We start from the raw sequence: 23665 nt of genomic DNA, 5'->3' as shown, positions 1-23665 counted from the left end.
CACTACGTGTTTGGAGCTGTATTTAACTGCTGTAGTCCTGAAAACGCTTTTAATGAGTCACCTAAGAGCAAACTTTATTGAAAGGAGGATGAAGGCCTGGTGACAGACCCTGGCACCATCTGGCAGGGGAACTCTGGACACTGCCATAGGAGTCAGATACAGCTATGGCAGTGGAGGTCACTCCTGGCCACTCTAGGTACCAGTCAAAATACAAGAAGCCTGTTCACATCATGCCCTACGAATTTATATATGCTCATCCTGAGCCTTACATGTTCCCTGTCTCCCCACCACTCCCTGAAGTTTTCCCCGTATTTTAAAACCATTAACCAAGCCACTGAAAGTGGTAAGATAATAGGAACAGTTACATCTCAAGAGACCTTCAAACCATACAACGGTGCCATTATCAAGAGCAATCGCAGTCATGACTTAGAGTAATCCTCATTAAAAGTGTTCTGCCTAAAGTATCAGCTTGAATCTCAGTTTCTCCAGGAAGCAGGTTTTCAGCTTCTTCATCTTTTGCCATCTCAGAACCTGAGACTGATCTCGGAATTTGCAGCCTTCCCCCAGAAGTCGGGGTACAATCCCGAACAACGGGCAACGTGTTTGAGAAGGGCAGGTACGGCCCCGGATGCCGAGGTCCCCACTTTGGGAAGGTGGGTTTGTCCCACCGTAGGGCAGCGGGCGCCATTCCCGCGCCGATCCCTTGCCCCGCCAGCGGCGCCACTGCACGCGCCTGCGCGCCCAGGCCCGCAACACCTTCTAGAAGCTCGTGGAAGCGCCCCGGCCGCGCCCCGTCTCGCGGCTTCTTTGTTCAGCAGCGCCCACCAATCGCAGCTCGAGGCCGGGCGGCTCCGAGCTCCGGGATTGGGCAGGCTCGGGATGCGGCCCCGCCCCCCGCGGTGCGTGCCCCGCCCCACCGCCCCCTCGCGCAGCGGGGCGCGTTCCCGGCGTGCCTCGCGCCGCCCCGGCCATCCCGCCTCTCCGCGCCCTCCAGTCCCTTCCCTGTGCGTGTGGCGCCGCGCCCGGGCGGCAAGATGTCGACGATGGAGGGGCCCCTGGCCGTGTTCGGCGAGCGGACCAGCGGTGACACGGTCCGCACGCAAAACGGTAACGGTAGCGCGTCTCGGCAAGGGGGGGGGAGAGGGAGGGGCAGCAGAGAGCGAACATGGCGCGGCCATGGTCACCTCTGCCATGTGCTTGCCCGCCCCGGTCTGCCCGGGAACTGCCGCTCCTCTCGAGAGATTCCTTCCGTCCCGGGCCGCTGCTGCCTGCAGGGAGGGAGTAAAGGGAGGGTGGATGGAGGGAGGGAGGCGGGCGGGCGGAAGAGGAGCGCACGCCATCCCGCGCCGCTTCCCGGAGTGTGAGTGGCGACGCGACCCCGCACCCCCCTCCCTCCATCCCTTGGTAGCAGCGAACACCGGGCCGGGGCGGCTGCTGCTGCTGCACCGAGGTCGCTCTCCCCGTCCCGACCGCGTAGGGCCTGAATCTGCAAGGCCTGCGGAGAATTCTGCAGGGGAAGGGGCTGCTGGGGAAGGTTCCCGCTGCTCAGCACAGGGAATAATCTCCTTCGGAAAGTGGGGACCACCCACTTTTGTAACTGTGTAACTGTGCTGCTCAAACACGTTACCCATTGCTCAGGATTGAGCCCCAAGTCCTGGGGGAAGGCTGCAAATTCCGAGACCGATCGCAGATTCTGAGTAGACAAAAGACAAAGGAAGAAGCCAAAACTTGCTTCCCGATCAAACTGAGATTCTTTACTGTAGCTCTGATGGTACTTTATGCAACTACTTAAAATTTACGAGCCTTGTTTTAATTCACGAGTGGGATTCCACGTGATAATGGCACCTTTAGTACAACGTTATTTCTTCCAAAACGCTGACATTAATCATTGTAAGCAAAATAAATTATGTTGTTTGAAGTTATCTGTTGCCTGAGTTATAACTGTTCCCATTTAACTACCACTTTTTCAATTTCTAGATTAAGTGGCTATGCTTGTGGGATAGAGAAAAACTTGCCATGGTCTGAAGGAAAAGGTTGATTGTATCTTTTTCCTATATGAAGATGGCAGAACAATCTTTAAATGAGTCATTGTTTAAAGGCTTTGTGTTGTTTTAGTAGTAACTCAAAAGTCACTTTTGGTGACTTAGTTGCAGAAGTGAATGTTTTGTTTCAGCCACGGGCCTGATAAGGACCAAAACTTGTTTTACTGATTGATGTGTGGTGATGCCGTTGTTCTCTGCCCAGAACTGAGGACTAAGTTAGAGTGAAGTCTTGTGGCACAGCTTGCTGCAGCCAAAAGCAGCAGTGCTGCCAACCCCTCCTGATGTAACACCACTGCTCCTCTGACCTCAGTTCTGTCCTCCATTTTACCGAGACAGCAGAGAAACCATTCTTTTTCTGGTCAGTCAGCTTAGCTAGCTAAACCAGCCAGGAGGGAAGAGTGAGGTTTGGTGCAGATTGTATTTTTTTAGTAGCAGCAAGCCTGGCAAAGTAAGGTAAAGCCTCAGGTTAGATAGGCTGAAATGTAATGCTAGATTAGATCACTTGTTGTCAAATTCCTGATGTGTTGGTTCTTGGCACTGTTTCGTACAAACCTGACAATCATCCTAAAGCTGGGAAGATAAAACGTTTTTTTATTTACTTCTTTCATGTATTCAGTTACTGCTGCATCTGCTATTGCCAATATTGTGAAGAGTTCTCTTGGGCCAGTTGGTCTGGATAAGATGTTGGTGGATGATATTGGGGTAAGTAATGTTACTTTAGCAAGTATCAGGAGGGCTTGTGTTCCTGTGTAAAAGTGCTTCCACTTAGTGTGCTTCATAGGCCTAATGTGCATGTGCCTGTTTTATCCTGAGAGGGGTAGGAGAACTGTGGTAAAATTGAGTAGTGTGTAATGTGTGTTACATCATTTTCGTTTCATCTGTTGTGGTTGTAATATATGTGTTACAGTTACTTAATTTCTGTAGGTAAGTCCTTGTAACCACTTAAAATATGGATCAGATTGCAAGAAATTAATTTCACCATTTAAGTCAGGTTTAACAGGTGCTTTTTTTTTATATCCTGGTCTCCACATAAGGAGAAATAACAAAAAAAAAAAAAAACAGGTAATTCACAACCAACTTTTAAACAGTATTTTGTATTTTAAAATATTTCAAGCAATTGAAGAAAGTTTGTAATTTTCCAGGCTGATCTAATAAAATACTGTTTTGGAGGGAAGTCATTGCATGACTACTTATCCAGTATTTGCAAAATGTTTGAGTTTCTGTACCATAAAGGCTTTTCTGATCAAAAGAAAGGGCAGATCCTGCACTGGTAACATTTCTGTTGCTAGAATGGGACTCCATGTTAAAAAGAAGGAGTAAAGTTTTGTTATAAATAGTAATTTTATTGGCAGTTGCAAATAATTAATTTCTTTCTGTATGAACATTATGAAACACAACAGTGAAAGTATAATAGGAATATACCTCACATGCACATTTGATTTCTGAAAATTAGGACGTGACCATTACTAATGATGGTGCAACCATTCTGAAACTGCTGGAAGTGGAACATCCTGCTGCAAAAGTCCTTTGTGAGCTGGCAGACCTGCAGGACAAAGAAGTTGGTGATGGGACCACCTCAGTGGTATGTAGCAAATTTTACAGGCAGCTAAATCCAAAGTCAGTGTTCAGATGTGGTGTTTTCCATAGATGCTAGTTTCCAAATGCCAAGTGGTGCTCTTGAAGGGAATTAGCTCACTTCTGTTTCATTATTGATTTTTCCTATCTTGAAGGTTGGTCATAGTGGCTGGATTTAGGTTTTTAATTTTTAACAACTGCAAGAACTGAAGTATGAGGAATGATACTGAGTGTTGAAAACTTGCCTGAGACTTTAGATACCTTGGTGGGGGTTGGAATTAGGTAGCTCTCACCTCACATCAGCAACTGGTTTTAGTTCTGCGTTGTTTATGTGGAATGCACTTATGTAGTGTTTGTATTTCAAACAGGTAATTATTGCTGCAGAACTTCTCAAAAACGCAGATGAGTTGGTGAAGCAGAAAATTCATCCTACCTCCATTATCGGTGGATACAGACTTGCCTGCAAGTAAGAAACTGATACAGATGAATTTCAGCATTTTATGACTGCATTATTACAGACTTCTTGGTGCCAAGTGGAATATGGTGGTTTGTTTCAGGGGTGCTGGGGTTTTGGTTGGTTTGGGTCGGATTTTCTTGTGGATTTTCTTTTTTTTTTTAATTGTATTTCTGTTATCATGTAAAGGAATGAGCCACGTTAGTGTCCTTGCAGAGCAATTGATGTTATCCTTTGTTCTTTGAGGTACCATTTAGAAGAGGTGGCAACATGTAAGTTTTTGTCTTCTTATGGGGGTGGTTCTTTAGTAGTGTATTTGTCTTTATTTTACAGGGAAGCTGTTCGCTACATCAATGAAAATCTTGTTATTAACACAGATGAGTTGGGCAGGGAGTGCCTAATTAATGCTGCTAAAACATCAATGTCCTCGAAAATCATAGGAGTGTATCCTTTAAATTGATCAAGTGAGTGAAGGGGGAGTGGTTGATTAGGGAGCTTCAGTAGCTAGGCTAGAGTATCCTTGGCAGCAGCTCTTATGAACATGACACAGTATTGAAGCTGTTGTGTTTATAACAGGCATTTTACAGGTATTGTGACCTGGCATAGGAAAGCATGTTCAAATTCTTCTCAATTTATTTAAATCTGGGTTGGCACATCATGATAGCTTTTAAAGGGTATTGTTTCCTAACAATTGCTTTGCCTGTTAGGGAGACGAGATAAAGAGTTGCGTGAATAGAAGAATGCGTTACAGAAGTACCTGGGAGTGAATCAGAGGAAAGTAAGTTAAATTTTACTCCATGGGCACAGAAAAATTTGCATTTTTAGCTTTTGTGCAGACTGGCCATAGGATAGCAACAAAAGGTATGTAAAATTCAGGTTTCATACTAGTCTGTCATAATTTCCTACCAGTGTTTCAGATTTTAGAATTACTCTTTCCTTTAATACAAGGATGAGGAGAGATAGCACTTATTTGCCTTTCTGCTGCTCTTTTGTAGAAACTTAGTTTTGGCACTGTCAGTTATTTCTGTTCATGGTTTGGTTTGGTTTGGTTTGGTTTTTTTCCCCTTAAGCATAATACTAGTTTCCTTCTTCAGTTTTAACCTTAACAGCCTCTCAGTGATGGTGATTTCTTTGCTAACATGGTGGTGGATGCTGCACTGGCAGTTAAATACACAGACCAGAAGGGTCAGGCTCGGTACCCCATCAACTCGGTCAATGTTCTGAAGGCCCACGGCCGCAGCCAGAAGGAGAGCATTCTCGTCAACGGTTACGCTCTCAACTGCGTGGTGGGCTCTCAGGGTAAGAACAGCCTGGCTTCCAGAAATCCTCCATGGCATCTCAGTCCTCTCCGTCTTTCTGCATCACTCTCCTTACTGGCTGGGTTCATTGCAAGTCGTGTGGGTTTTCAGTTCCAGAACAATTAAACAGGAACACAGAATGCTGCACTTCACCAGTGTTTCTTAGACTAGAGCTTGCCAGCTAGCAGTGATCCACAAAGTGTTGGTGAGTTGCTGTAGTTTCTCTAGATCAGTGTCAGCAAGGTAGCATTGTGGTCTGGTGGAACTTAAGGGCTTCCCTTGTGGGGAGCCACTGCTAGGTTTGTGGGGAACTGTTCATTTAGCGGAGCTGTGCTGTGATTAGGTGACTTAGAGGATGTGAGACCAATAGGTCAGACTGTCATGGTCGTTCACGTTTTGGGCACAGGGTATGTAAAAAGGTAACACAGGAAAATCTCAATTGGCATTTTTCTGCAGTAGGGCAGAACTGAAGGTGGAGAAGCAAACAGTAGGAATCTGAAATGTGAAAGTAATGCTAATTTTAATCTCTAATGCTGACTTGATGTTCTGTTTAATTGATTTGACAAAATCCTTCTTGCTTATCTTTCTTCATCAGGTATGACCAAGAGAATAGTTAATGCAAAGATTGCATGCCTTGACTTCAGCCTGCAGAAAGCAAAAATGAAGCTTGGTGTTCAGGTTGTTATCTCAGACCCTGAGAAGCTGGACCAGATAAGGCAGAGGTGTGTGGAAGCTTGAATAACTGAGGCAGTGGGGTTGCACAGGCTTGATTTGGTCTCTTCAGTTGAGGTGGCTTAATCTAATTTTGGCTGAGGGCAAGAGGTAAAAAATGTATTGAATGTTAACCTTTCCCACCAATACCAAATAGTAATGGAAGAAGCCTTCACTTCTGGAGGCAGAACTAGTATTAAGTCAGTTTTCAAGAAATGCAAATATGTTTGTGCAGTGGTACATTCTTGCAGAGCTCTGCATTAAGGTTTCAGGAAGTTGGCTGACAAGATGTGAGGGTGTATTTCTTAATACCTTTTTATAACTTTGACATTAATCTTTGCAGAGAGTCAGATATTACCAAAGAAAGAATCCAGAAGATTCTGGCCACTGGTGCCAATGTGATTCTCACCACTGGAGGTATTGATGATATGTGTCTGAAATATTTTGTTGATGCTGGAGCTATGGCAGTACGAAGAGTCGTAAAAAAAGACCTTAAGCGGATTGCTAAGGCATCAGGAGGTATGTCTGTGTAAGAATTACTGTTTTAGAAATTTATTCTTCAAAGTAGAAGCTGTTGTTAAGGTATTTCTTAACTCATTTTTAAAATACAACTTCTTAACATTCAGGGTCAGTATGAGTATAGCCGAGCCACTTCTTTTTAGCTTTACTGTTGCTTTTAAGTGGTCTTTGTCAAAGTAGTACTGTAAGCTTGATTGTTGAAGATTTACAGTGGGAGGAGAAGAAGCTGCCTGGCACAGTGAAGACTGGCCTCTTGTGGAAATAGGAGCCATAATCTGTGTTTATTTAGAAGTCTCTATTATGCATGCATTCATAAGCCTCTGTTTAGACAGTTAAGTACATTGTTTAGCTAGTTCAAGGCGAATGAAGAACTCCTAAATCACTAAATCATACTTTTAAAAAAATCTGGTCCTGTACATATTTTTGTCTGTCAGTTCTTAAATTTGGAAGAAAACTTTTTCATTGTGGTAAAGCATGGGAACTTGTACTGGCTGTCAAAAAAGAAGTGCTGTAAAAGTTGAATTAAAGGAGCAGTTTATCAGTTAGAAATACTGAATTGCTGCCTGAGAACTAGAAAAATCTATTCAATACAGCTTTTATTTCTGCATTTCTTTCTGTACACCTACCCTGGGAAGTGGGCAAAGGATGATGTGCAGAAATTGAATGCTAACTTCACTTTTTTGTTTGTTTTTTAAAGCAACCATATGTTCAACCCTTGCAAACCTTGAAGGTGAGGAGAGTTTTGAGGCATTAATGCTGGGACAGGCAGAGGAAGTGATTCAAGAGAGAATCTGTGATGATGAGCTGATTTTAATCAAGAAGTAAGGATCCTTTTAAAAATACTCAGTTTTGTATATGTTCTCTGCTAAGTTTGAGATTAAATTGCATTTATTTACTTCATGCTGTCTGAGTGGTTGGAGTAGTTATACACATGCGAAAATAATCATACAGAAATCCAGTGCAAATTAGAGGTGAAAGTACCAGTATTTAGTCTCTTTTGCTGGAGCTGGATACATTTTGTGAACTACAGTATATGAGACAATCAAATTGCTAGGCAGTTTTTACTTAAATTTTCGTTTATAAATGAATGTTTCTAAACTGGTTTCCCTTTAGAGATGGTACTTTGGATAATAACTTTTCCACTGCTTCAGTATCCCTTCTGGGTGTTCATGTTCCTGTGGTGTCATTTGAGCATGAATGACACACTCTGCCCATGGCACTTGTGTGTCAGCTACATGTGACAGCCTTTTCTGTAACATTGGCAGTCATTAACTTACTTGAGGGCTGTGCAAAAGGGATCTTTCGTATTATCTAAGTATGCTTTCCCCTCTTTGATGGGGAAACATCTTGTCACCTCACTTTGAATCTTTCTTTAAAAGATTAAAATTCAAACTAGATGCATGCATGTTAGACATTAAAATGGTGGCTAAGTTACAATGTATGTATCCTGCAAGGACACATAACAATGTTAAGATTTTTTTTTTAATGTTGAAATAATGAGGCTCAACTGAATTTGGCTCTAGAAGAAAAAAATTACCAAGAAGAATTTTAATCTAGGTTCCATCCAACACAGCTGACTTCTGATTCCTTTTCTTCCTAGTACAAAGGCTCGTACTTCAGCATCAATTATCTTGAGAGGAGCCAATGACTTCATGTGTGATGAAATGGAACGATCTATACATGATGCTCTCTGTGTTGTCAAAAGGGTTTTGGAGTCCAAGTCTGTTGTCCCAGGTGGTGGTGCTGTAGAGGCAGCACTTTCAATATATCTTGAAAATTATGCAACCAGCATGGTAAGTCTTGCACAAAGCAGCAGTGGTGTGTGTGTGTTAGACTTGCACCATGAAGCTCCAGGCCTTTATTTTCATCTACTAGAAATCATTTCTGTGGTTCATGAAAACATAATCATCTTACAGAATCTAGGATGGTTCTTTAAAATGGAGGATATTAGTTAATTCTTTCTCTCATAATTAGATTCTATGTTTTTTTTGACCCAAATACAGATTTTCCATGTGAAAACCCCTACCTATTAGTGCTGTTCTTGATTGTGGCTGTCTTTTTTCCTTTCTTGATGTAGTACCGGTTTAAAAACTTTTTTCCTCTTTCTAGGGATCACGTGAACAACTTGCAATAGCAGAATTTGCAAGATCCCTCTTAGTAATTCCAAATACATTGGCAGTAAATGCTGCCCAGGATGCCACAGATCTTGTTGCAAAGTTGAGAGCATTCCACAATGAGGCTCAAGTTAACCCAGATCGCAAAAATCTGAAATGGCAAGTATCTGTCTGGTAGAAGGCTGATAAAAGTGATGTGGGTTGGTGACCTAGATGGAAATTGTTCTCCCAGTTTACTGAACCATAATTTGCATAGTAAAAAAAAGGTATGTTATCAGTGAACTCCTTTGCCCCTGCCCTTCAGTTGTGTGTATATATTGCTGTAATGAAGTAGTAGCTACCCAGCATACTCCCAGCTGTATTTCTGCTGTTTCTCCCTCTCCATCTGACAACATTCCTTTTTTTCAGGATTGGTCTTGACTTGATCAATGGAAAACCTCGTGATAACAAGCAAGCTGGTGTCTTTGAACCAACCATGGTCAAAACTAAAAGCCTCAAGTTTGCAACAGAAGCTGCAATTACTATTCTTCGAATTGATGATCTTATTAAACTGCACCCTGAAACTAAAGAAGAGAGAGGAGGGTGCTATGAGGATGCAGTTCAGTCTGGAGCACTTGAAGAATAACTTAGGCTTTATTTATGTTTGTTTCACTTACCCACTCTTATAACTAAAATGTTAATAAAACAAGTGGTTGAATGTTGCTGCTATTTTCTTGTGAACAAAGTTAATTTTTGAAAGCAAGCTTGGTCCGTGCAGTGGGAATTTAGGCTCTAGAGCGTGTTAACAACTAGTGTGCCTGCAGTAACCACTGACCTCTTTGTCAAGTCAGTGCTTGAATGTCAAAAAGTAATGGTGCAAGCTTACTTACATTTAGGCAAAACAAACAAAATGTGAGCTGTTAAAATGTTATGAGAAGTTTATTAGTAAAATGTTTCAAAGCTAGTTCACACTAGCTGTTCATTCATTCTCTCACATTTATCTCTCAACGCACATGGCTATTCCCATTCCTCCTCCTATACAGAGAGCAGCAACACCACGTTTCCCACCAGTTCGTTCCAGTGCATATAGGAGAGTTACAAGGATGCGACAACCAGAGGCACCCAGAGGGTGGCCAAGAGCAATAGCTCCACCTTGTATATTGATCTAAAAAAAAAACGCAAACAGACAGTCAAGAACATTTAACTGGCTTAGCTGATTTTCAACATAAATGACTTCACTGGGATCTAGCCCTTAATTATTTGAGGCTTGAAACCTCAAACCTCACTTCATGCAAGAAAGTCCATATGAGTGCAACAGCTGGTAATAATCAGTATTTCTTCTGCAAGGGTGCAGTCTTCACTCTGAAGATAAGAGGTGAATTTAGGGAGGGGAGAATAATATCCATCCATGCTTTTTGCCATCACTGAAATAATATTGTGGCAAATATACTTGAGGCAGCAATTTCAAGTTCTGAATTAAGTATGTTTGAGCAGTTGCCTAGATTTGCATAAAAATCCACTGCAACAACGCTGGAAGTTGTTCAGCTGGGAAACTAGCAAAGCCACAGGACAGAGCAGTGTGAGGAAATGCCTGCTGGGGCTCCCACCCTATTTGCTTACCAAAGGGATTGCAAGAGAGCTGTGCTCATCTTTACAATCCACACACACAGAATGGGACAAGTTTGAATTAGAGGAGGTAAGCTAATGCCAGCCTACAAATCATTACCTTTTCTGGATTTACTTTCAGTTCTTTTGCTATTGCAACAGATAGTGACGCAAAGGCTTCGTTAATTTCAAACAGGTCAACTTGTTCCAGAGTCCAGCCAGCTTTGTCAATCTGAGAAAACAGTGCAAATAAGACCTTATTATCTTCTAGCTCTTCCTTAGGACCAGAGGAAGCTTTTCATAAGATGTAAATTGCATGGTTTGAAGCTTTAGAAAAGTTGAAGGAAAACAATTTTTTATAGCCAGTGTTGATGACAGAATTATTGAAGACTACAGGCTTCAGTGTCAGACAAGTCAGTACAATGAGCTGTAATAATGCTGGCTGCTCATAAAAATCTTTATTTATTTTACACGTAGTAGCAGTGGTGGTGCAATTGTGAGAATCAAACTGTACCCAGTGCCCTTACTACAATAAGCACTGCATTCAGAAGCAGGCTTTAAGAGATTAAAACCAATTTTTTTAGGACACAGTCTGACTCCATTAGGGAGTCTCTATTAACAGAGACTTTAACACAGGATATAGTGCGATGTCAACCATCAGTGATCAGTGCCACATCTGATTTGTCCAGTCTCTCCTGCCTTTTCATTGAAAGCTGGCACTTTAAGCTTTTCACAGGTGACTTTTTTTGAAGATGGTTTGGCTCATGTTTTCACTTGAGAAACTTGTGATGCAACTGCCTACTCTGGTACAGGAGTAGGCATGTTTCACACGTGTACATTTTTACTTCCACTCACTTTTTTTCTAAAAGTAATACTTTATCAGCAGAATCATCACTATTGATGTTTCACAACCTAGGCTAGCCAGACTGGTGCACCTCTGAGGCTATAGTCAAGGAGAGCCTTTTTCTATAGATAAAATAGACAGTATGGAGTATCCCATTCTTCTGGGAAAAGCTTAAGATACACAATGTTATTGTAACACTTAATGTATAACACAGTCATTCTCTTACTATAAAGTGCTACTCTAAAATTCTGAAGTGATAAACAATACATGGAGGGTCTGAACATTTGGTAACACACATTAAAAAGTTTAATCACAGAATCACAGGATATGCTGAGTTGGAAGGGACCCATGAGGATCATCAAGTCCAGTTCTTAAATAAATGGCCCATAAAGGGATTGAAGCCACAACCTTGGTGTTATTAGGACCATGCTCTATGAAGTAGCATGCCCTTTTTCGTAGTATGTATACAGTTAGAGGTACAGCTTGTCTGCCCCACAGTTTATACTAAAACTGTATTGTATATGCAGTTACTGCACCCTTCGTTTAAAAGAACAGTTTGAGATATGGTAAGAGAAAGCTTCAGCATTGTAAGTCTGATTTTCTTGTCAAAAGCCACAGAGCTTGGGTGAGTTCAGGTCAGACCTCCACATCACCAGGACATTTCAGAGGTGAACAAAATAAGGCCTTTACACAGTATTAAAAAAATAATGAACATTAAAACAAACCTGTTCTTAGCTCTTTTCATGCTCACTTTCATAGCTAAGCTTTAACAAATAATCAGCTGGGTCTGTTATGGGTTATGGATGTATTAGCAAGCAGTGTGGTACCAGCAGGGCTGCTCACTGGGACATTGAGAACCTTGTCCTGTGGACTGAACAGTGAGCATATCAGTGGGTGCAGTAATGCTCTGAGCACGTTAGATGTGGTTTTGGAATGCACCTTCCTGTTTAGCTTACACCTGAAAGGAGTCCAATTGGTAAGTTCCAAGCTTTTTGCAGGCCAAACTGAAACACAAAGGGCACTGTCCCAGTGGCTAATGCAGATGGCACTCAGTGGCCCTTCCCTCAGTGTTGTACTATTGCAAATACATTCCGGCAATGATCTGAAAATTAACCTGGCCAGACACAGCATCAGAACCATATCACTGAAACAGGTGAGTTACACACATGCCTGAAATTTGATCTTTAGCCTCCTAGGTTATCTTGGTACCTTTCCACGAACCTGACTAGTTTATGCTCTGAAGTCTATTTATACACATATGCATTTGGGTTTCCTTTTTCCAACAAGTAGGTAGTAGCCTAGTAGCACTAGGATTCCTAATCTTATATATTACACTATTTTGAGTCTGTTTTTCACATAGTTTACTTTTTTCCTACTAAGTTTTCTTTAGAACAGGGCAAAAGCAAGACCTGGCCAGAAAACAAAAAGCAATTAAAACCAAGAGTTTTAGCATCATGGATACATAGATAAGTGATTACTTACAGCTTTCCTTATTGCTGAAATGGGTCCTACTCCCATAATAGATGGATCTATACCTGTCTGAGCCCAAGATACAATCCGAGCCAAAGGCATAAGACCTCTCCTAGCAGCTTCTGATTTCTTCATTAGAAGAACAGCTGCAGCTCCATCATTTAAACCTGTGGAATAACAAACAATTTGTACCTATTTGTTGGAGTTTATGACTTTTATTGTATCACTTTCTCCTGCTTGCATAAAATCACAATCTAGACTAAACAAAAATAACAAATAATTTACTGGTTTAGGTCGGTACTGCTTATACCAGCCAAGTCTGTTCTCTGCCACAAATGCTGGAAACTATATTGCTGTAAATGTGACACATTTGTGATTCTATTTGGAAAGCAGCAGATGGAAGAATCAAAATAAAATCTGAAAAATAAGTACTTGTTGGGCAGGCTTTGGAAGGAGCAGCATAAAGACACAGGAAGATGTTTAATAGCTGCTTGTGGCAGTCCCACAGGAGTAACATTTTCAAACATGAATTGTTAAGTTTTCCACTGTCCAAACCTGCAGTGTCAGAAACCCTTAGACAGTTTTAAAAGGAAATATTCCTTCCAGCCTATTAAATACTGCTGTTATTGCCCAAACTCTTGTATTGTTTCATAGAAAACAAAGAATTAAAAGACAATTCTCTAAAGAAATCCTCCACCACATCTAAAATGGAGTTCTACCTACGCTGTCAAACACATTGACATTTCCTGCAAAGCAGTGAATACACAGCAGCCACACCCCTCGCAGAGACCCTGCCTTGAGCCACAAGCAGCTACTGTTCTTTTCCATGTCATTTAAGCCAGATGGACCAACCTGAAGCATTAGCTGCTGTTACTGTCCCAGTTCCATCTGTCAGGAAACAGGGCTTTAACTTTGCCATCGTTTCCAGGTTGCTCCCATGTCGAGGGTGTTCATCTGTTTTAACTTCTATAGGACCTGCAAAACAGAGCATTATGCTCACAAGAATGTCTAATCACTAACACTAACACTTCTCAAACAGAAAGACAGCAAAAGAAAAAACATGCTGAGTGGGAATATACACCATATTCCTTTCAACCAACAAGGCATTCTTACACTGGAGACAGCTGCCAACTCAGGGCAGTTTAACAACTGCCTGTACCCTCCAGCTTCTTCTAGCAGGGCAGACAGCTCCGTTTTTCTAAGACAAACACTAGCAGCTAAAATACTGTCTAGATGTGCAAAAGTCAGTACTGTTTTTGCTGTTCCTAACCCAATACCTTCTCTTTCAGCAGACGGCTATATTTTAAATGATACTTCTGCAGAAGGCTATATTTAAAATGATACTTCTGGTAATCTTGTTACAAAGAATAGTCAAGTGTCATTGAATATCATCATCTAAACTGGTATAATGAAATAGTTTGTAGCCAGCCTAATGCAGGACTTTTTCTGCAGCGTCTGTTCAATGGAATTGTTGAAGAACTGATTCTTGATTTCTTTTTGGAAAATTCAGTTTTTGCATCTACCTTACAAGGAGCTGGGGAATTCCCCTGCTCAAGAAACAGACCTTGGCTCAAGCATTGTAATAGGTCTGTTTATATCCCTCACAAACCAAAAGAGAAACATACTCATCATATGTAACATGACTACATAATTAACTACTAACCCTAATTATCGTCACTGTATTTTACTAGGTGGGCAAGGTTTGCCAGATCAATATGACTGTTTTAAGTTTGGCGCAGAAGGAGGCTTAAGAAAATGAAAACCACTGATTTTAGTACCATATCTAAGCCTATGTTAAGTCAGTGCTTTGTCTAAGTTGTTATTCTATCTCCAATAAAACACTATTACTATTTGCAGAAAGCTACACTGAGATATTCCACATTTGCATTGCTTCTCTCTTATTTAAAATACAACCACTGAAAGCTGACAAAGAGAGCAACAGGCCAGATGCTTACAAAAAGGCTGTGTAAGTGGAAAACCATCCACTGATTACAGGAGCCATGGCAGAGAACAGATTTTTTCCTTAAAATCAGCTCTCATTATCCATTCACACCTACCTTTTTTAGAAGGTACAAGAACAGGAACAATTTCTTTTGTAAAATAGCCAGCTTTCTGTGCTGCCTCTGCCCTGTTTTGTGACTGTACAGCAAGTTGGTCTTGTTCCCCTCTGCTGACTTGCCACTTCTTGGCCACATTTTCAGCTAAAACAAGAACAAAATGCAAACCACCATCAGGAAATGCCAAAATTTTAGATTGCAAAATTGTAAACACAAATGCAGTCATTAATGTTTGCTGTAGCAAACCGCAGAGTTTGTTGAACCGTTTTCATTCTGATTTCCTCATTTTTGTTTACTCATGATTTTCTGTATTTTCAGTTGAGGGTGAAAATTTCTGTGTGGAATCTCCTCCCAGATGATATTATCAAATTAAATACAAATGCAAACAAGCTTTTGTAGTTCATTGCTTCTCTGAAGTACTATGCTCAGATCTCTCTACAGGAACTCTCTACAGCCACTTCAGGAAAGGGAACCACTTTGCAGTCACTCTGTTTCAAAAGCAGGGTCTGGAAAAGCAGGTGGCTGACCATCCCATCCAGGGTGCAATAACCTGAAGCTGCAGAACCATGCATATCCACAGGGCACTTTATGTAACTCCCCCCCACCGTAAATCTCTGCTGCTGAATGCTCCAGTTACATAGAGGGATTCTTTTGTTTATATTTTTTCTGAAATTAAATTTCTCAGATGTAGAAGAGGTGCAGAGAGATTAGCTCAGACAGAAGAAAAACCCAAAGCAGCAGCTTTAGAAACAAAACAGAAAATGCCTTCAATGCCTTTCAATATTACGTATTTCTTTCTTTTTCGTGACTACAACATAAGGAAAGCTTGAAACACGTTATTTGTAACTCCAGATTTCTGAAATTTCCTGTCAGTGAATTCTTTCAGTTGACCATTTCATTTTATGGACTGTCATCACTTACCTGTTATGCCCATGTGATACTGGTAAAAAGCATCTGTAAGGCCATCAAGGATTATGGTGTCCTGCAAGGAAGCCTCTCCCATTCTGACCCCAGCTCGCATGTGAATGACGTGAGGAGCCTGCAAAAGCATATTTTGAAAGGAGTGAGATATGGAGATGGATATTTACATCTCCAGTACACAATTCAGAGTGACCATTGCAGTGACAGTTCCCTGCCTGGTGACTGGAGGTACCTATCCCAAACCCTGGCAGTCTCTCCAGCTGCCTGCTCTGCCCGTCCCTCCGGAGGCTGCCAGCTGGCGTGCCATTTGGCCTGTGCATTCCCCTGGTAGCAGACCACCACACTGCAAGTGTTGTTTCCTCTCCACAGACCAAATCTATCATTCCTGGGGCCACATGGCTGTAGTTCTCCCATCCTACTAGCCTGCTCCAGGTAGTTCCCAATTGCACTCTGCTGTCAGGCAATGTTAACATCACTTTCAGCACAGGCAGCTGAACCCTGGCAGAAGAGGCCATCCATTTCTTGGGAATCAGATCACCAGCTCAGACCCATTCCTGAATACAGCCTTGGGATGAATACCTTGAAATAAAACTGCTTTGCTTTCTTTCCAAGCTCTAATTTCTTGGCAAACAATAACATTTTCAGTTATTCCTTCTCATGGCCTCTTACAATACAAAAATCCTGTCTATTGTGATATGTCACAGGAAAATCTACAGGGGGATAGAATATAAGAAAATAGAGATAGTGTAGAAAGTAATCATACCCCTAAGGAGTTGCATCTGGGCTAATTATCAAAGATTAGGAACAGGCCTGATTTTAACAGGCCACAGCTGTAACCAATGAGAAGAAAAGTGCTATAAAAGAGTGGGTTGACTGGTTGAGAAGGGAACTGGAGTCAGTTGGCTACTTTGTGAAGAAGAAAGAGTCAGTACTCTGAGGAGCTGCCCATGAGAAAACACCAAAAAGGTATGAAACTTTAGTGATAAGAAGACAACAGCATGGAATCCCTGCAAAAAGATGACAACAAAAATAACTCACTGCCAGGCTGGATGGAAATAAAAATGGAATTTTAAATGCAGTGTGTGTTTGTAGTGCACCTTTTCAGTAGCTACAGTATGAAGTCTTTTTTTAAAAGAAGCGTGCTACTGTTGCACATGTAAATTCGTTCACAAGCACAGCGACCCTTTTGATCTGCCTCCAGGTGCCAGGCTGGAGACCCAGGGTTTCAAAAAGGGGCTCTCTGCTGCCAGCACGTCAGCACAATGTGAGTCTAACCCTCTGCTTTACCTTGCTCATGCTCTCCATGCCCCCTGCGACCACGACGCTGGAGTCTCCCATCAGTATGGACTGAGCAGCCAGACACACAGCCTTCAGGCCAGACCCACAGATCATCTGGCAGCTCCAGGCAGGCACGGAGTACGGGATTCCTGCAGCCACGCTGGCCTGCCGCACGGGGTTCTGCCCAGCACCTGGGGGGACAGGCAGCATTTTGCTTTTGTTTGCTCTTAAAAACACCAAGGTCTGCCTCATCACTGTTCACAATACCCCGACTCCACAAAAATTTAGAGCTGGCTCCTACTTTTAGCTGCTGGGTAGAGAAGTGCCCAGCACTTAAACAGATAACCTCTCTCATTTATATTGATTAATAAATATCTGCTACTGATAGTTTTATATCTACAGCTCTGCTTTTGATGCCAAGTCAGAGGAAACACTACTTCAGATCAGCCGTAGCCTGTTTTATGTGTAGGATGAGAAATCATTTAAATTGCTACTTTCTGAAGAGTTTCTTTTTGGCATCTGAACATCACCAGCAGTTAACTTTCCCTGAAAGTTCATATGGAAACCAAAAGCACAGCTATGCACAGATGGACCTGAAAGCTTCCAGTCTTTGTTGTGATCTTGATGGAGAATAATAGGAGCACTATATTAAAAAAAAAAAAAGTCTTCATCTGCATCTCCCGAGGCCAAAGCTCTTTGTACACAAAGAAAAGGACAAGGAGAGCATCATTCAGCAAACTGAAAATACAGAGGAATCTGAATCATCTTTAAGACAAAAAGATATATTTCCTTCCTCCACGTTTAAAATACAAAGCTGCCTATGATTCTACTGATTAAACATTACCCTGGAAAAATCAGGATGAAGTTCAAAACAAACAATTCCCTGCCAATTACGTTTTCATTAAATCAAAATATTTGTCTCCAAACAAGTTGCATCACAAGATCTTGCAGGTCAGTCCTGCAGATAAACACAAATGCAGGCCTAGCTCTTAAAATCTGTTATCATTACTTAGGATGTTAAATTTAGCACCTGAGATGGTCAAGGTGAGAAAGATGCTGTAACAAAGAAAAGAAACTGACATTCACACATACACACATATGCTACATCAAGGATTTAAAAAACCCCGCACTATCCCTCACAACAGCCTTTCCAAAACCCCATCCTTTCGGTCACCCAGAGCGTTTGCAGAAGCAGCCACGACGCCTCTCAAGTCCTTTGTTAAGGAACCTTGTTCCCAATAACGCCCTGGAAGGTGAAACGTGAGCCGTTCCCATGGGACAGCCCCGAAGGGATGCTGCCTCGGACGGAGCGGTCCCGCCGCCGGCCCGTACCTGCGGTGAGGACCTGCCCCAGGATCACCTCCGACACCTCCTCGGGGGCCAGCCCGGCCCGGCGCAGCACCTCCCGGATGGCGGCGGCGCCCAGCTCGTGCGCGGGGAGCGACGACAGCCCGCCGTTGAAGGAGCCTGGCAGGGGGGACACAGAGGGAGAGCTCAGCACCCGGACACCCGCCCGGCCCCGCCGGGAGCATCCGCCACCCGCCGCCGCCTCTCACCCACGGCGGTCCTGGCGGCGGACACGAAGACGACGGGATCCGCGCTCATGGCGGCAGCAGCGGCGGCGTGGGCGCGGAGCGGAGCGGCGAGAGACCGATCGGAGCGGCTGCCGCGGCCGGAGCGAAAGCGGAGTCGGGGCCGGTCCCGCCCCTCGCCCGCCGCCGGGCGGGGCGGCAGGACGGAGCCCGAGCTGGGATTCGCCGCCGGACCCCTGAGCGCAGCGCGGGGGCCGGGCGGGCGGTGGCGTGGTCCGGCCGCCCTCTGGGGCGATCGATGGGACGGCCTCGGCCGATTCCTTCCCAGCCCCTTCCCTTCTTTCCCCTTCCCTCCCTTCCCAGGAGAGAGGAGCGGCTCCGCCCGGCAAGCCGGGGCTGCCGGGGTCGGACGCTTCCCCGTGCCCCCGCTCGCACACCCGGTGCCTGCGCAGCGCCGGCTGCCAGCTCCCTCTCGATTGTTTGTTTACAAAATAAAGCGTACGGGTCAAGTGCTCCCTTGTCATATTGTGGCTTTAAGGACAGTATAATATTTATATTTATATTAGTATTGGCAGAGCTCCGCCGCTGGCCCAGAAGCTGTTCCTGCCTGACCTGAGGAAAGAGGCAAGCAGGGGGCTGTTCCCAGGCTGTTCCGTGGGAAGCGATGCTGCAAGGGGAAAGGCGAGGTAGCCTGGAAGGACACGGCGAGCTCCTGGCAGCCAGGGAACTGGAAGGAGCTGGACGGCGGCTGCAGCAGTGGCCGCAACGAACAGCCGGACGGGCAGGCAGGAATGTTTCTCTGCGGGAAATGTAGGTGGGAAGCCTAGAGATGCGAGGTGGGAAGCAATAATATTAAGATATCTGGAGGAAGAAGGGATAGAATAAAGGGAAGAACCAAGGAAGTAAGTCAAAGTAACAACAGTTACAACTAACAACAGTGACAACTAACAACAGTTAAAAAAAAAAATTTACACGGGCTGAAATAACTGGTCTATTGCACAGCCTTGATCTTCAGTCCTTACTCCTTCCTTCCTCATTCACTGATACCCGGCCTAAGGGACATGCCAGCCAAAGCACTGCATTGAATTTGTATCTGAAGGCCAAGAAGATGGTTGGAAAAATGTGCTGTTGCTTGTCGGGAGGCTTTTTTTTTCTATCCAGGTAGTAAAATTCTGCAGGTTTTCACAGAGAGAACAGAAGTACAAATTAAGTCCTAAAAAAGCACACAGCATGTGATGACCAACACCCACAAACATAAATGTGGTTATATATGCAGTGAATGTACCTGTACACCTGTGGTCACATCCTGCATGTTGACTAATCTGAACTTGGCAGTATTAAATCTGCATCCACAAAATGCATCTGAACCTTCTGTGAGGGCACAACGAGCAACAGGAGCACTACAATTCTGAGTTGAATTCTTCTGACTCCTTATCAGCCACTATTCTTGCTTTAAACTGTAAAAAACTACAGCATTACTTGATAGGGAAAAAAAATCCTACTTCAGCTATGGAAAGCAAGATTGGCCTGGATATCACAAATAACTCTGTTAAATCATGCTGCAGGACTCCAACACTCAAAATGCATTCTTCCTTTTAGGTAATTTGGTCTTTGTGAAGGATAAGGCCAAAGTAGAAAACCGTGTGTTCTTCAGTTACTTTGGAGTTTCCAGCTTTCAGCAAGAGATGAAATCCCCTCAGATATCTTCAGGAAAGGAAATTGCTGGAAAACCCCACAGGCAGCTGAATGCTTAGGCAGACTGATGTACCAGACTCCTAAGGTGCATTAAAGGATGCATTAATTGGCAACATGCATGCAGCACTGCTTTTCTTTAATGGTGCTCACTCAGAGCAGCTGATAACACTGACAAAAATGTAAGACTAAATCTGGAGGGGAAGAACATGTTTTGTGCTCTTTTCAAAAGAGGAAGTAGTAGAACTAAGCAAGTAGTAGAATTAACATAAAAGCCAAACTCAGGAATCTAGGATTTTAAGCAATACAGTGATTGTTTTAGAAAAATATTCTACAGCTCCTGAGCAACCCTGCATGACTGAATGTAGTCCCTGCACGTTTTCAAAATTCAGTATAGAGTAACACAGACATATGAGGGCAGCACCAAGTAACCTCATTTATCAACTGCACCACATAGCAAAATGTCATTCTTCATTCTTACAACATTTGACTGATTAGAACTTAAGGCCATCGATGGAAATACAAAGTCAATAATGTGAGATGAGCTCAGATCAAATGTTAGCAGGTATTCCAAGTCCACAACTGACACTACACCTGAAGTAACTCTTATGAACAGGATTCTCTTGAATTTGAAACTTTACAAGTATTGAATTTAACATAAAGTGAGGCTTCAGCCCCTTCCCTCCTCAGAGCTCACTAGCAAACAGAAAAAGTTCAAATATGAAGCAATATTGAGGCCAGCTCACCCCAGTGGGCTGACCTGCTGCACCTTTGCTCTCAGCCCCAACCAGCAGAACAGTTTTGCAGCTCAACATTAGTGACAAACCAGGCTGTGAGGTTGGAGCACCCAAAGACTACAGAGATGAATTTTATCTTGGTATGTCTATCAGGTTTGCAGTATTCTATTTAACTCTGCTTGGATGGTGTCCAGGGTTGAGATCCAAAAGCACAAAAGGGGCATGTAACATAGCAAAATAATGTAGCAATCGCACAAAGGCAAATAATTATGAAACATGCATGGTACAGATCAAAGTTAAGTTATTAAAATGCAGAAAAAACATTACTGAATGAGAGTAGGCAGCTGTGATTTTAAATTCAATGTAGTTAATGAGCAGTATAATACTCAATAACAAACTACTGCCCTATGCTGGTACATTTTGCCATTTCTCAGAAATCTAAATTCTGGGAAATGAAGTAATCAATTCAGAACAGAAATCTTACCTGCTATCAGTTGCACAAAGTTTATTTACTACTTTGCTATGAACACAATCAAATGGACAAGTGCCTTCTGTTAAATACTCAAGGTGCAAAGATTTTTGCATTTTCATTTGTTAATGGTGGCTCGGTTTTGTTAGAAATAGACAAAAAGTTATAGGATTTCTGTGTTCACTGATTTACTCTCCTGCTAAATAACTTTTTTCTAAATCTGACCTTTTAAAAGATCAGTATTGTTATCAAAATGCAAAGCCCTTGCTTTTTTTTCCTTAAATCTGACACTTGGTCAATGAATATTGGCAAAACCAGGTTTGTTGGGAATGTGATTTTAATAAAAACTAAGCTGCAGCTCTTAAAGGAAAAAAAACCAAACAAAATCCAGTTACTCTAAATTAATAAATCTCAATATGAGATAATTCTATTTTTTAAAATAGATTTCACAACTGTCCTGTAACAGCAAATTCTCTAGTCTATAAAGTCTTATATTGGACTAATATCTGCTATGGGAACTCAGGCTTCCTGGATGTCCTTAGTGCTTTAAGACCTTAACTCGTGTAGAAAGCCAATTCATTAATTTTCCAGGTTTTCTTAGCAGTGGGCTGACATTCAGTTGTCTATGAGCAGGTTCAGCATAGAAGACAAGTTTTAAAAACAGAGACACACTGTTCTCCCAGTGAGGTAAAGAGCTACATTTTCTAAAATTTCTCAATCTCCCACCTGACGGAGAGAGTCCTTGGAAATCAAGGGAATGAAATGTCTTTGGCTGTGTTAAGACCAATCTGTGTTTTCCTTGAATCCATTTTTGTAAGGGAATGTTCATAATCTAATTGGTGTTTAATTGAAAAATGTAACCTTCCCCTCAGTCAGGAAAATGTTTGCACTACTAAGACTATCTTGGCCTTTCTATGGTTTAAAAAAAATGTATAGTAAACACCTGGGCTTATATCCTTAGTAACAATATGCACACCTGTAGTCCAAATGCAAGCTTGCAGTATTTATCAAGCATCCCCAAAAATGAATTTAACTTGAGTCACCATTTGGTTGTAATTGTATCTGGATGGATTATCAGTCAGGGATGTCTTCAGAAAGGCTCTGGAGTTCACTCACTATATATATATCCATACATATATATAATTATATATAAATATATAAATATATATATAAAGTATAAAAAATATATTTTATATAAAATATAATATATATATAAATATATATATAAAAATAAAAAGTAATTATTGCAAAAGCTTTCTGAAGAAGTTTATTTACTTCTTGCTATAAAGATGTAAGAAAAATAGGTGATAATTCCACTAAGACTCATAAAAACATGTGAGTAGGCGATAGAAAGACTGCATTAAGCCTGCAGCCTTGCATTCAGGAAGCTTCTCTAAAAGAGAGAGTTCTCTGATGTCAAATTTGGGCTTTCTGCAGCCTAGATCTTTACCTGGACCTCTCTGTATCACTTTCCTCTCAGTGCAATCCACAGATTTTATATTTCTCCCACACCTGTAGGCTGCAGCAGCCTTTTCCAGTGTGCCTGAGAGCTCATTCTCTGCTGCAGATGTACCACAGGTTTGCCTTGCTCCATCTCCTGTCCTTGCAAGTCAAGGACAGCCTTTGTTACAGCCAACTGGCCTTTCTTCAGTTCCTGATATTTCAAGGTCCATTAAAATGCCAAGAGTATGTGCAGTACTCCAAACTTTTTTTTCTAACTTTTGAAAAAGGCTTTATGTCATTTCCCCCCTAATTCCTCACTTTCCCAACCTGCGGACTAATTTTTTTGGTGAGTGTTTTACACTAGGAAGCTTTTTCCCTGAGAGCCTGCCTTCCCCAGGGACAAATAGCATCCCCCAGAGCTGGGAAACATCGTAGTATTGTGTTGGTCCACATGGCTTCTGTGTGAAACCAAGGGGTGGAACAGAAACCCAAAAGTGAGCCAGTAAAACCAAGGAGGAGCCATCCAGTTAATGGATAATTAAGTTAATGAGTAACACACCATCATTCAAGGAACCTAAAACCCAGTGAACTGTGCTGCCCACTCATTCATAATCTGGTTCCTATTCCATTTTATCATTATAGGTGAATCACTAAATGAATTTGGCTTTTGTGTTGCTTGGACAGATCAGGACATGCCCTCTCCTCCAAAGATCAGTGCTGCTGCTGGGGGTTATGATACCACCTATTACTTGAAAAGCTAATTTACTCTAGTTACCACACTGTAAACACAGCCCAAGGAGGGTGTTGACACGTTTGTTCCAGCAGCACTAAACAGTCCCAGGTTAATTCTCACTGTGTAATGCCATCTGCAAACAGAACAAAAGAGTATTTCAGTTAAATGTTCTCTTCCCAAAAGTATGAGAGG

General features: G+C 42.4%; 2 protein-coding genes and 1 non-coding gene across 3 annotated transcripts; 2 read left to right on the top strand and 1 right to left on the bottom strand.

Moving 5' to 3' along the window:
* Window positions 1–927: 927 nt before the first annotated feature.
* TCP1 (t-complex 1) lies at window positions 928–9421 on the top strand. The gene is made up of 12 exons (XM_009095254.4): window positions 928–1107; window positions 2659–2744; window positions 3496–3624; window positions 3986–4083; window positions 4405–4515; window positions 5189–5370; window positions 5965–6091; window positions 6424–6599; window positions 7297–7420; window positions 8200–8392; window positions 8709–8872; window positions 9122–9421. The coding sequence occupies exons 1-12, from the start codon at window positions 1035–1037 to the stop codon at window positions 9336–9338; spliced, it is 1680 nt and encodes a 559-aa protein (XP_009093502.2). The 5' UTR covers window positions 928–1034; the 3' UTR covers window positions 9339–9421.
* LOC115485028 (small nucleolar RNA SNORA29) lies at window positions 1944–2079 on the top strand. Its single transcript, XR_003945773.1, has one exon. It is a non-coding gene; the product is annotated as a small nucleolar RNA SNORA29 (small nucleolar RNA).
* Window positions 9422–9612: 191 nt separating the features above from the next.
* Window positions 9613–18560, bottom strand: ACAT2 (acetyl-CoA acetyltransferase 2). The gene is made up of 9 exons (XM_030235311.2): window positions 18424–18560; window positions 18200–18334; window positions 16877–17058; window positions 15590–15707; window positions 14669–14812; window positions 13464–13586; window positions 12624–12778; window positions 10419–10529; window positions 9613–9857 (listed from the first exon to the last, which is right to left on the bottom strand). Exons 1-9 carry the CDS (start codon window positions 18470–18472, stop codon window positions 9690–9692), a joined length of 1185 nt encoding a protein of 394 aa, XP_030091171.1. The 5' UTR covers window positions 18473–18560; the 3' UTR covers window positions 9613–9689.
* Between the last annotated feature and the right edge of the window lie 5105 nt (window positions 18561–23665).

The sequence above is a fragment of the Serinus canaria genome, chromosome 3 (assembly GCF_022539315.1).
Source record: "Serinus canaria isolate serCan28SL12 chromosome 3, serCan2020, whole genome shotgun sequence".
In the NCBI taxonomy this organism is placed as follows: Eukaryota; Metazoa; Chordata; class Aves; order Passeriformes; family Fringillidae; genus Serinus; species Serinus canaria.
This window is presented reverse-complemented; position numbering and strand designations above follow the sequence as displayed.